Here is a 12778-nt window from a genome sequence, read left to right on the forward strand (position 1 = left end):
ATAAGGTCTAGGCGGCTGATGAAAGACGAAGCTTTGAAAGAATATCGGGAATGTAGGACCAATCTGAAACGAGGAATTAAGAGGGCTAAAAGGGGTCATGAAATATCTTTAGCAAACAGGGTTAAGGAAAATCCCAAAGCCTTTTATTCATATATAAGGAGAAAGAGGGTAACTAGAGAAAGGATTGGCCCACTAAAGGACAAAGGAGGAATGTTATGCTTGGACTCAGAGAAAATGGGTGAGATTCTAAACGAGTACTTTGCATCGGTATTCACCGAGGAGAGGGACATGACGGATGTTGAGGTTAGGAACAGATGTTTGATTACTCTAGGTCAAGTCGGCATAAGGAGGGAGGAAGTGTTGGGTATTCTAAAAGGCATTAAGGTGGACAAGTCCCCAGGTCCGGATAGGATCTATCCCAGGTTACTGAGGGAAGCGAGAGAGGAAATAGCTGGGGCCTTAACAGATATCTTTGCAGCATCCTTAAACACGGGTGAGGTCCCGGAGGACTGGAGAATTGCTAATGTTGTCCCCTTGTTTAAGAAGGGTAGCAGGGATAATCCAGGTAATTATAGACCGGTGAGCCTGACGTCAGTGGTAGGAAAGCTGCTGGAGAAGATACTGAGGGATAGGATCTATTCCCATTTGGAAGAAAATGGGCTCATCAGTGATAGGCAACATGGTTTTGTGCAGGGAAGGTCATGTCTTACCAACTTAATAGAATTCTTTGAGGAAGTGACAAAGTTGATTGATGAGGGAAGGGCTGTCGATGTCATTTACATGGACTTCAGTAAGGCGTTTGATAAGGTTCCCCATGGCAGGCTGATGGAGAAAGTGAAGGCGCTTGGGGTCCAAGGTGTACTAGCTAGATGGATAAAGAACTGGCTGGGCAACAGGAGACAGAGAGTAGCAGTAGAAGGGAGTTTCTCAAAATGGAGACGTGTGACCAGTGGTGTTCCACAGGGATCCGTGCTGGGACCACTGTTGTTTGTGATATACATTAATGATTTGGAGGAAAGTATAGGTGGACTGATTAGCAAGTTTGCAGACGACACTAAGATTGGTGGAGTAGCAGATAGTGAAGGGGACTGTCAGAGAATACAGCAGAATATAGATAGATTGGAGAGTTGGGCAGAGAAATGGCAGATGGAGTTCAATCAGGGCAAATGCGAGGTGATGCATTTTGGAAGATCCAATTCAAGAGTGAACTATACAGTAAATGGAAAAGTCCTGGGGAAAATTGATGTCCAGAGGTTCACCAGGATGTTGCCTGGTATGGAGGGCGCTAGCTATGAAGAGAGGTTGAGCAGATTAGGATTATTTTCATTAGAAAGACGGAGGTTGAGGGGGGACCTGATTGAGGTGTACAAAATCATGAGAGGTATAGACAGGGTGGATAGCAAGAGGCTTTTTCCCAGAGTGGGGGTTTCAATTACTAGAGGACACGAGTTCAAAGTGAAAGGGGAAAAGTTTAGGGGGGATATGCGTGGAAAGTTCTTTACGCAGAGGGTGGTGGGCACCTGGAACGCATTGCCAGCGGAGGTGGTAGATGCGGGAACGATGGAGTCTTTTAAGATGTATCTAGACAGATACATGAATGGGCAGGAAGAAAAGAGATACAGAACCTTAGAAAATAGGCGACATGTTTAGAGAGAGGATCTGGATCGGCGCAGGCTTGGAGGGCCGAAGGGCCTGTTCCTGTGCTGTAATTATCTTTGTTCTTTGTTCTTTTGTCATAAGTTTTGCTGATATCTGATAAATAGTAAGCAGCATAGGAATGTCCTCATGTCCCACATCAATGAATTCTTGTCCCCTTTCATTAGGTTTGTCTTCCAAAGATCCATGGTAAAGCTGGTAGTCGGCCAGCCATGAGTTTTATTGTTATTGTCTTCTTTGGATCTATTTGAGCGTAGAGAACGTGATAATGCAACTGTTTCAATTTGTGGATTAAACAGCTGGTTTTCTATTATTGATTTTCAAATTGGTTCTTCCTTACACAAACCATCAATATTTCTCTCTATTGTTCTGTCAGTTAGAGAATGTTTGATCAGCTGGACTAAGTTCCCTTGATGAATTCCTGCTTTTTCTTTCAATTTGGGACCTTCTATTAATTTCTCCTTATTAGTTCTATTGGTATTATGAAATTCAAATTTGAATTTCAGCTCTTTGAGACTCTGTTTCCCATTCATTCAAAGGCTTAGGCCTTTCTTCATCTAACTCAAGCTGTCTGGAGAGAGAAGCTGGCCTTTTATCTGTTTCTCTCTTTTCAAAATTGTCATTGTGTTGAAGGTCTGTGTTCCACCATCAGTCTTTTTTAAGGGAAGGAAAATAGGCCTTCTTATCCAAATAAAGGTCTGTCATCACTACTGTCTTGTCTGGTCCAGTTTTCTCAAGCTATTTAAATTTTATCTTCTTTCCATTTAATTTCTCTGTAATATTTAAGTCAAATTTTTCCTTCACCTGTTTAAGGCTTCCTCTTTCTGTATCTGCTCTCAGCTGCAAAGGGGGCCCTTTTTTTTTGCCCCAAATGAAGATCTCGAAATGCAGATTCTGTCTGTTATCCACTTAATTCTTTACAAGATGTTCCTGTCTAACTTTATTTTCACTAGGCCCAGCTGCACCACCCAACTCAAACTTTTTTTAAATTTCCATGAGATTTGGGCTCTTAGTGCCTGTTTTGACCAGTGATAAAAGGGCTGGATTTTGCTCTACTCAGATAAAGGTCTCTAAATACATACTCTATTATTTAGTTCATTTGCTGAGTGTTTCATATCCTCTGTATTTGATTTCATATCCTCTGTGGTTGGGCTGATGTTCTTTCACTCCTGTAAATTCAACCTTCACTCGGGTTAAAAGTTGTGTATCTCTTTACACAAATAAAGATCTTGGAGCTGTTCCAATTTACAGAGTTTGAGAAGTGGCATACACCTACTGTCTAAAGACATTGTGAGGAGGCCAGCTAATTCTGAGCTTTCCCGGTGGCTTTGAGCTTCTACTAATCTCATTGCTGGGCTCAGATCTATCAGCAGAAAACCATGTTGCACGTTCCAAGATTGGTTGTGTGACATTGGACACTGAGTCCAATTTCCCTTTTGGACCTGACAATTTACCACTTTCTTCGATTTGGGATTTACATTCAGCTTGGCTGTCACTGGTAAGGTTACTGCACTTCGAAAGCCGGAGATCTTTCTGAAGCCTATGGCCAAAGCCTTCATTGTAATTTTCCTTCACCTTGAAAAGCCTATCAAAGTGAGGCTTGCAATAAAATGCTCCCTGCACTGGCACATAGTTAAGCAGGCTGAAAAAGAAAAAAAGATGCTTTGTATCACACCAAGAAATAGCAGACTAATATGTCATGCAACATCATAATAAAAGCAAAATACTGCGGATGCATAGATCTGAAATAAAAACAGAAAGTGTCCATTTCTTATATCTGCCAGTTCTGAAGAAGGGTCACTGACCTGAAACGTTAGCTCTGCTTTTCTCTCCACAGATGCTGCCAGACTTGCTGCGTTTTTCCAGCACTTTCTGTTTTCATGTCATGCAACATCAGTTGGACACAATGTATTATTTATAGATATTTAACACAAACTGGGAGTCAGAAGCCCCAGCTTTAAACTAACTCGCCCAGCTGGAAAAAGTTCAGCTTAGAAGGCTGTTTTATACTCTGCCTGATTTTACTCTCCACTGACTTCAATGGAGATTAAAATTGGAAGGTTTGGAAAGCTGGCAACCAACCTGAAAACCCCCCAGAAAATGCTGGAAATACTGAGCAGGTCAGGCAGCATATGTGGAGAGAAAGCAAGGATCAACGTTTCAGGCCTGTGACCTTTCATCAGAACATGAACCCTTGCTTTTCGTGCCGGGAGGATTAGGTCAAATTCGGAGCTGGAGTTTCTGATAATTGCTTCTGAATTTGAGATATGTAATTGATAGAGGTCCAATGTATTATATAAACTAAATTACCAAGGGACACTAATGACTCCTGATTTATCTTAGCTGTGGCACAAGTAGATTCTAATAGCCTAATCCTTGGTTTATGTTTTATTAATTAGTTTTGGGAAACAAAGCCCTTTCCATTTTGGGCATCCAGTATCAATCCCAGGTCAGGAATACATAGAAAGATAGGATAACACCAAAAAAGATCACGGTGATCCATCAGGCTGGTTCCAGTTTCTATGAAATATCATAGCCCATGACACCTCTCATGTGCCTCTTTCAAGTTTTTGTCCAAGTACTTATCCAACTCTCTCATGAACTTGTCGATCCAACAGACCCCACTGTCTCCCTAGGCAGACATTTCCAGACATCCTCTCTGTAAAGTAGTGGGGTAGATCTAGACTATGTACAATTGTGTAAAATGCATGATAGTAAATCAGCAGGCAGCTTTGCATTTCTCCGTATTTTAATTTCCATTCAATGGCAGAGACCCAGTTCTCAAAAGGTCAGTGCAGGGCCTTCGTTATCACTGGGTCAAAATCCTGGACCTCCCTACTTAACATCCCTACTGGAGTACCCTCACCACACACACTGAAGTGCTTCAAGAAGGCAGCTCATCACTTTTCAAAGGGAACTAAAAATGGGCAATAAGTGCTGGCCTTGCTAGCAACACCCATATCCCAAGGATTAATTTTTTTAAAGTAATAAAAAAAGGAAGAGGCCATGACCAGGCACTTTTCCTCCAAGCACTAAAGGCCTGCACCATCTGTCTACTGGCAGTTCCTGGGGTTAGTGGAGGTAATGGCAGTGAAACAGCCTTCCCACTGGCATCAACATGTGGTGGGTGAGGAAGGGATGGATAACTGATGTCCCAGTAGGGAGAGAGAGAGGGAAATCAAGTTCAGGACAGGAGCGTGGAAGTCGGCCTCACTACCAGATCTGTTCCCATTTCCATTGCTATTCCACTGAGCTGAATGGTTGAGAAAATCCAGACCCCAGTGTCTGTCTCATAAACGGTCAGGTTAGATGTGATGTGGTTAGATGCAAAGTAAAGCATTCTCTATTCTGTCCCAGCAAAAAGTCAGTGCCTATCCACTGCAGCATGGAATCACCATTTAATGTATTACTTAGATTAAATAATACCATTGCATCACAAGTCATGTCATTGCACTCCTGACATTTGTAAGTCCTTTCTCCAGGATGATACTGCCCCTTTAAGAAATGTTTAACATGCAGTTAAATATTTAGTCATGATTTTATGTAAATGCATATATAATTGTTTCCTTTAAAGTCAAGAAAAATAATCTCAAAGTTTTATAATGTAATTTGAAATGTGGTAGTAATTTGGGGAGGTGGTGGCATAGCGGTAATGTCACTGGACTAGCAGTACAGAAGCCCACCCTAGAGCTCTTGGGACACAGGCTCAAATCCCATAGCTGATGGTGAAATTTGAATTTGATTAATAAAAATCTGGAATTAAAACAATAGTTTAATGGTGAACATTTAAAACATTGTCAGTTGTTGTAAAAACCCATCTGGTTCATGAATGTCCTTCAGGGAAGGAAATCTGCTGTCCTCACCTGATCTGGCCTAGATGTGATTCTAGACCCACAACAATGTGGATGACTCAAATGCCCTCTAAAATAGCCTAGCAAGTCACTCAGTCCAAGGGAATTAGGAATGGGCAATAAATGCTGGCCTAGCCAATGACACCCACATCCCATGAACAAATAATTCCGCGTGGGTTTCCGCCGGCTGCTCCGGTTTCCTCCCACAGCCAAAAACTTGCAGGTTGATAGGTAAATTGGCCATTATAAATTGCCCCTAGTGTAGGTAGGTGGTAGGAGAATGGTGGGGATGTGGTAGGGAATATGGGATTAATGTAGGATTAGTTTAAATGGGTGTTTGTTGGTCGGCACAGACTTGGTGGGCCGAAGGGCCTGTTTCAGTGCTGTATCTCTATCTCTAAAAATAAGAAAAAAAAACAAAATAATATTGCAAATCAACAGTAATATCAAACCCAGATGTAAAAACACTCACCTCAGCTTGTGACTACAGTGCTTGCACCGGAAGCAGGAAGGGTGCAAGACAAGGCTGTTTGCTACCAGGCGTTCCATGGGATAAACTGTGTTTTGACATGCAGCGCAGAGTTCCTTACTCCGAGACTGGAACTAACACAAGAAGTTTGTCATAAGGACACAGCTATAGACTATCCCCCCAGAAAGCCGAGAATCAGTGACTGCTTCTTTATGTGTTCTTCAAAACTTGGTTCTAGTCTCTAATTCAACAGAGAGTGCAGATCCAACCCTGGCATGTGTAGCTTATCACACTGGGTGATTCCCCACATCTATTGAACCATCAAAGGAACCACCATAACCTGCTTCTATCTTTATCTATCTGATCTTTTCACTAGCAGAGTAGTAAACAAATTTGAAAATGCGCACACGGTAACGCAATGAAGCATTTCTACAACCAATATGGTCACACTGTTTGCAAACTCGGCATTCCTCCAAACAATGACACGGCCATTTAAAAACAGGTCTTTAAAAATTGAAGTGGTAGCCAAGGCTCAGTGGTAGCACTCTTTTCTCTGAGCTAGAAGGTTGTGGGTTCAAGCCCCATTCCAGGGATTTGAGTACATAATCTAGGCTGACACTTTAGGCTGCACAGTTGGAGATGTCATCTTTCAGAAGATATGTTAAACTGAGCCTCTGTCTGCCCACTCGGGTCAAAGATCCCGTGCACTATTTGAAGAAGGGCAGGAGAGATCCCCCCCAATTACCTGGCCAATGTTCCCTGTAATCCGTGCGGCCATGCAACAACCTGTGAAGACCCCACGCAGGCTGCGCACAAGTCATCCCCTTAAATTACCAAGTAAAAACATTTAATGGGGCCGTGCATTTAAATAATTCACACGCTCAAAAGAATAAAAAATTAGAGGGACATTTGTCCTGGCCAAAATTTATCCCTCAAATAAAATATCTAAAACAGATTGTCCCGGCATCAACATAGCTGTGTGCAAATTGATGCTGTGTTTCCCTATTTTAAACAATGATGACACTTTAAAAGTACTTAATTGGCTGTAAAGTGCTTTGGAACGTACCGAAGTTGTGAAAGGAGCTATATAAAGTTCTTTCTAGGCCTAACTGCAAGCTTGTTCCAATAAGAATGAATTTGGCGTCAAGTAAAAATATTGTGATTAGCTCTTTGATCACTTGATATTTTCTGGGAAAGTTTAGAGGTAAATATTTCATTGCAGAATTTGAATCAATGGAGGAAAGCAGAGCCTTTCATACAGAACATTCACTAAAATATACCACGACATCGCAACCATAGATATATTAGGCAAAAATGCTGCAATTTATTCTGGATATTAAAAAACCTGGGTCGAGGGCCAAGGCCAAGAGAGCAGGTCGCCATGAAGGTTGACAAGGGTGGGAAAGAGGACAAGATAAATCAAGTGGTTAGATGATGCCAAAATTGAGTTTTGAAGCTGCTGGATCGTAGGAGGAATGGATGGACGAGGCAGGTAATGCCATAGTCCTCTGCTCTTGGAAGAGAACATGTTGGCGATGGTGCCATGATTTCAACACAATACTTGATGGTCATGAACTGGTTAGAATGAAGGGGACTCATAAATGTTTCAGGGCAGAACTTTGCAGACCCTACTCTAGTGACAGATACTGTATAAAACATATTCAGGAGTAGAAATTATGACTTTATTACATTTAATTCCTTCACCAATTTTAGGCTATTGTAAAACCATGGAATGTTTAAATATATTTTGCATGTCTGCATTATGCATCCTTTACCATTCCCCAATATTATTTGGCTGCCATCTTGAAAAATCCATTAGGAGTGAGTAATACTTTGTGGGCCTTGGGGTGTTATCTCATACTGCCCTGGTTGTGTTTCTGCTGCAGACAGTCAAACTCTTCCCCATGTACCAGCTCTACCAGTGAGGTGAGACTAGATAATGTAGACCATGACATCTTATTCAGAACAGTCAATAAAGAAGTCTGCACTTGAAGGGGAAAAATTCAAAACTAATCTGCAGAAATAATGGCCTGCATTTTATTCGAAAGCTGCAGATCCTGACATTGGGGCCGGAAGTGGGTGCAGCTTCTGTTGGGGCCATGAGTGGCCGACCGCACAAGATCAAGTGGTGGCTGGCCAATTTAGGTGAATGAGGCACGGTGATCATCTAATGAAGTGGATGGAGGTGGAAGCGGAGGTGGAGACACCGGCATCAGCTGATGTCAAGGGAGGTGCTGGCACCATATTTAAAGGCAGCCAGCCCTGCATTCAATATATGATCTGCCACTGCAAGGATTTCTTCAGGGGAGAGGGGCTGCACAACGATAGCAAAAGGAAGACCCCGGGTGGCCCCACGCTTTAGTGATGCCTCCTTCCAAGTTCTCCTATAGGCTGTCAGGAAAAGATGGGAGGTCCTCTTCCCCAGGGACAGGAGGAGGACCCCAGCCAGCCTGACCAAGCAAGCCTGGCTGCAGATAGCGGAGTTCAGCAGCTGTGGGATCACCCCAAGGACCTGGATCCAGTGCTTCAAGTGGCTCAATGAACTCATTGAGGCAGCAAAAGTGAGTACCTCATAAATCTTTGACCTCTTTGGCCTTGCATTTGTCAGAGGTGCTTTGGGAGGAGAGGGAGTGCCTACCCAAACGTAGGCAAAGAGTCAGGGCATACAGACAAGCTGCCTGAGGCATGGTTAAAAGGTGCTGAAAGACTTCCATTTGTCATTGGAGACCCTCACAAAGTCCCTGAAATGGGGTCGCATACAGGAAGCATCTGCGTGCTCCCATCAGTAACTGCTGTATTACCAGCAGCATATGTCTTGGGCTTGTTCCTGCTCGGAGACAAACAAAATTCATTTTTGTGTCTGCAGGAGAAGATAGCACACAATCGCAGAGAGTGGGTCAAGAGCAGCGGTGAACTGCCAAATCTCCATGTCCTGAGCCTGATGGAGCAGAAGGCCATGGAGCTGACATGGCCGCAGATGGGTATTTTATTGCAGATGGAGAGATGGGGGCATCTTCCCAAAACAGTGAGTAAGGTCACCATGGGAAACAAGAGTGCATCAACAGCGATGCAGCCATGCTGCCCATGAGGCATCCGGCGCCCACAGGGAACTCCAACATGCAAGTGATTGCAATGTCGGGAGGGTTAGCCCGTCAGTGCATCTGTTCTCTCATGCATATCACGCAGAACATCAGCAAAGAGCCACTGAGACTGCGGGAGAGCCTGCCGCCTCAGAGGGTGCATTGTCACCTCATATACACGCACCCTCCACCAGAACAGATACTCTCACAGCAGTGGGTATGCACGTACGGTTAGATATGGGCATGCACATAGCATGGACATGTACAAGCAACTAATAGAGGCTGTGACAACCCAGGCCTCTGACAGTCGGAGGACTGTGGGAGGCCAGGCCCATGTCGAGCCACAGGCTCAAGCCATGTCTCTGGCGTTGCCAACATCATGGGAAATGCTGCAGCTGCAGTGAGAAGTCAGGCAACGTCTGGCAGAGGTGCTAGAGGCAATATGTGCCCAAGCATTAACAATGCAGGAGTCCATCCAGGCCTTGAGTGCTGCACTGTCTCTGACTGGTGCATGTGTGGCATCCTTCATTGAGAGATTGGTGGCTCTCTTGGAGAGCCACTTCCAGCAGAGCACTCAGTATCTGCAGGACATTCATGCAGACTTGAATACCCTCGTCTTGACCATGAGCTCAAGGTAGCAGTGGCAAGTCAAGAGGGGGAAACGAGGGATCTGGAGTTGCCACCAGGTCCTCTAACCTCTCAGGTCAGCAGGGAGGCACAAATGTTCCTTGTAAGGGAGGAGGAGCGGCTGCCTCCCACAGCTGGGGGCTCCTCTCAGGGTGCTCCTAGTGTGGGCAGCAGTTCCTCAGCCCCTCTGCCCGTGACACCAGATCCTCCTTCATCCCTGATGACAGAGGGAGGTACTGCTTCTGAGCAGGAGGTCCTCAGCATGCTGGAGCCCTCCAGGCCTAAGGCATCCAGAGTACGACTGTCAAGGTCATCTGTAGCCAAGGGGCACCAAGGTCGGCAGCCTGTCTCCACTTCAGCTGACGGCTCAGAAGGAGCACCATGTAGGAGTGCACACAAAGAAGAAGAGCACCTAGAAGCACCCGGGATTCATCAGTGGATGTCTAATGTAAATAGAAAGGCTAGCGTTTGTTGTCAGGGATCATAAAGACAAGCTTATATCTAACAAGATCTCCTTCCTCTTATTTATGGCCTTTGGGATTCACATTAACCCTGCCTCTGTCAGGCGGCTCGAGGCTATGATGCTATGACAGATGTGTAGCATGCTTGGGAGGAACAGGTAACCTTGGGCCTTGGGGGCTGGATTTTATCCGGCCCTTGGAGACGGGCTGGATGGCAGGAGGGCACACAAAATGGTGTGGGGTGGTGTCAGACGTCCAATGTTGGCCTGCCCCCTTGCTATTTTGTCCATAGCAGGCACTGCTGGGAGGCCAATTAAGCCACTTAAGTGGCCCATGTCTCCTGCCTCTGCTGGCATTTAGCCAAAAGTCAGAGGGTAGGGGCTCGCCACTGTGTGAGACTTGGCAGCCTCCTAGTGGGCTTGGGGTTGGGGGGGGGGGGGGGGGTGCGGCGGGGGGGGAGCCCTCCTGTGGCAGCAATCCATGGCCCACGGTAGGCCCCCCAGTGACGATGGCTGCCCCCTCCACCCCCTTGCCGGGGCCCGCCTAACAGGCCCTGGCGACCCTGACCCCACTTACCTTTGTCCCAGGCTCTCCTCGATCTTCACTGCTCCAGGCCTCCTGCAGTACCGGCAGTGGCCACTGCTCCTGGTGGCATTGCTGGTACTGCTGAGCTGCCGGCCCTCTGACTAGCTGGCAGCTTTTGGGGCAGGATTTTATCCCTTAAAGGGATGGTATCCCTGACAGCAGGCAGTTAATTGCCTGCCTGCCATTGAATTCGGCTGAGGGTCCAATAGAGGGCCGAGGCCCCGAGTTACCCCCTGCCTTCTGGCCCGTTTTCGTTATAAAATTTAGCCCTTGGTTTCCAAAGCTTTCCACTACTAGGGTTTTCCTCATTTCATGTCTGGGTCTGTTGTAGACTAATTGATGGAGATTGATTGTTATGATCAGTCAACAACTCCATTAGCATTGTACTATACAAATACTATGATGATAGAAGGCTAACCAGATGGAGCTTAGTCTAGCAATTCCTTTGTTCCTAATTTTAAAATTGATTTCAGGAACTTCTCATTGGGAGTGATGAACTCTTGGGAGCAGAATTTCCATGGGATTCCCCAAAATTTCCACTTTAGCCTTAGTGGAACATTGATACGTGCCTATTTCATTTTTAGTTATCAGAACTATTGATTCTGTTCATCTCTCAATGGAGGACCCTATATAGGCATTTCAGGCACTTCAAGCATTGAATAGGCTTCTGAGCCGAATGTTGGATCCCCTGGAATCTTTAAAGAAACAACTGAATGCAACAATGGTGGGAATGTAGATTTGTTTGGATGAATGAATTAAGATGGGCCTTCACCATCATAAGTATTTTGTGTCTACTGATGAGATAGCTGAGCTGCTTGGAGTCCTGATCCTAAAATGATGGCACTAGCAACACAAAGGAGCGGTTAACTCATCAAATTGACATCGAGATTGTAGGGATAGATTTTCAGAATTAATGCTTCCCGCATGAAGCTTCACGTGACGGGAGTGAATATTTGGAAATTCAGGTGCAACAATCAGTGCGATCCCTTGATTACCTAACCTTTAATCTAAATTAGTGCTGCTACTGCATTGCCTTGCACAACATTGGAATCCAAGCCATTGTGCTGACGATGATTGTCTGCCCGTTCATCTTAATGGATGATTGGTCAAATGAAGTGCAAATCTTCAAAGCACACTCCCAGTACATAAACACCTCAGTAAATCAAGTATAACTCCGGAGTCAAGGCCTGATGTGGAGGAGGGAATTTCACATCTCTCTGCTTGACAACCCAAGGAGTCTAACTCCAGTGTAGTGTTGAATCAAACGTTGAATATCCCCAAGCCTTGGACCTCCTGGACACTTGCCTAACCTACCTGAACTAATTTAAATGTATAGATAGTGGGGTCCTGCTGCCTGCATTGTCAATATGCTAAGACTTAATTTCTAGGAGAGGAGTCCTACACCTGCTTGCTTGGAGCTTTCATTTGGGCTGCAGAACTTAAGTTACATACAGGCAGTTGTTACCATATCTTCATATTTTTTCCTTGGGGATGTAGTGGAATGATTGACAGTATGATTGGACATGACATGAATGCTCCTTCCATGGCCATAACCATCTTTTTATCAGCCAATAGGGTCATAGTACAATATGCAGGAGGCATTTTGGGTTCCCACAGCCCCATACAATACATACAGCCACTGGGCACAAGCTTCCTACTGAATGCCAATCCAGAATTCAGAGTGGGAGCACCAAGAAGGCACCAAGACTACCTGGAACAGGTTTCGAACCCTGCATTTCTAATCCAAATACTTGCTCCATATGTAGGCAATGTACCTTGGCTGAAACCTGAACTGCCCTTAAATCATATGGTCATTCTTCACAAGGAAGGCTAGACACAGAATTTTAGTGGGGTTCTTCCACCATGTGGTGTGGGGAGGGGGAGCAACTCAATTGGGCCAAATCTGTCTTCTGCAACATCCACACATTTCACTGAATAGCAAATAGGAGTACTAACCATGGCTGATTTTCCCCCTTCCTCTAGTGGCAAACAAGATAACTGCAGGTCTCCCACAAGCACTCTTCTGGTTGCCATCCATGAGCTGAGCAC

General features: G+C 45.0%; 1 protein-coding gene across 2 annotated transcripts in view; it reads right to left on the minus strand.

Moving 5' to 3' along the window:
- Nucleotides 1–1379: 1379 nt before the first annotated feature.
- Nucleotides 1380–12778, minus strand: part of LOC137369841 (LIM domain and actin-binding protein 1-like) — a 99725-nt gene continuing 88326 nt past the window's right edge. The window contains exons 8-9 of one of the 2 annotated variants that reach the window (XM_068031436.1): nucleotides 5980–6110; nucleotides 1380–3298 (exon numbers count right to left, since the gene is read on the minus strand). In XM_068031436.1, the coding sequence (XP_067887537.1) occupies nucleotides 2929–3298; nucleotides 5980–6110 (501 nt within the window). In that variant the 3' untranslated portion in view covers nucleotides 1380–2928. The remainder of the gene's footprint in view (nucleotides 3299–5979; nucleotides 6111–12778) is intronic. The other variant, XM_068031437.1, reaches the window with a different exon arrangement.

The sequence above is a fragment of the Heterodontus francisci genome, chromosome 5 (assembly GCF_036365525.1).
Source record: "Heterodontus francisci isolate sHetFra1 chromosome 5, sHetFra1.hap1, whole genome shotgun sequence".
Taxonomy (NCBI): domain Eukaryota; kingdom Metazoa; phylum Chordata; class Chondrichthyes; order Heterodontiformes; family Heterodontidae; genus Heterodontus; species Heterodontus francisci.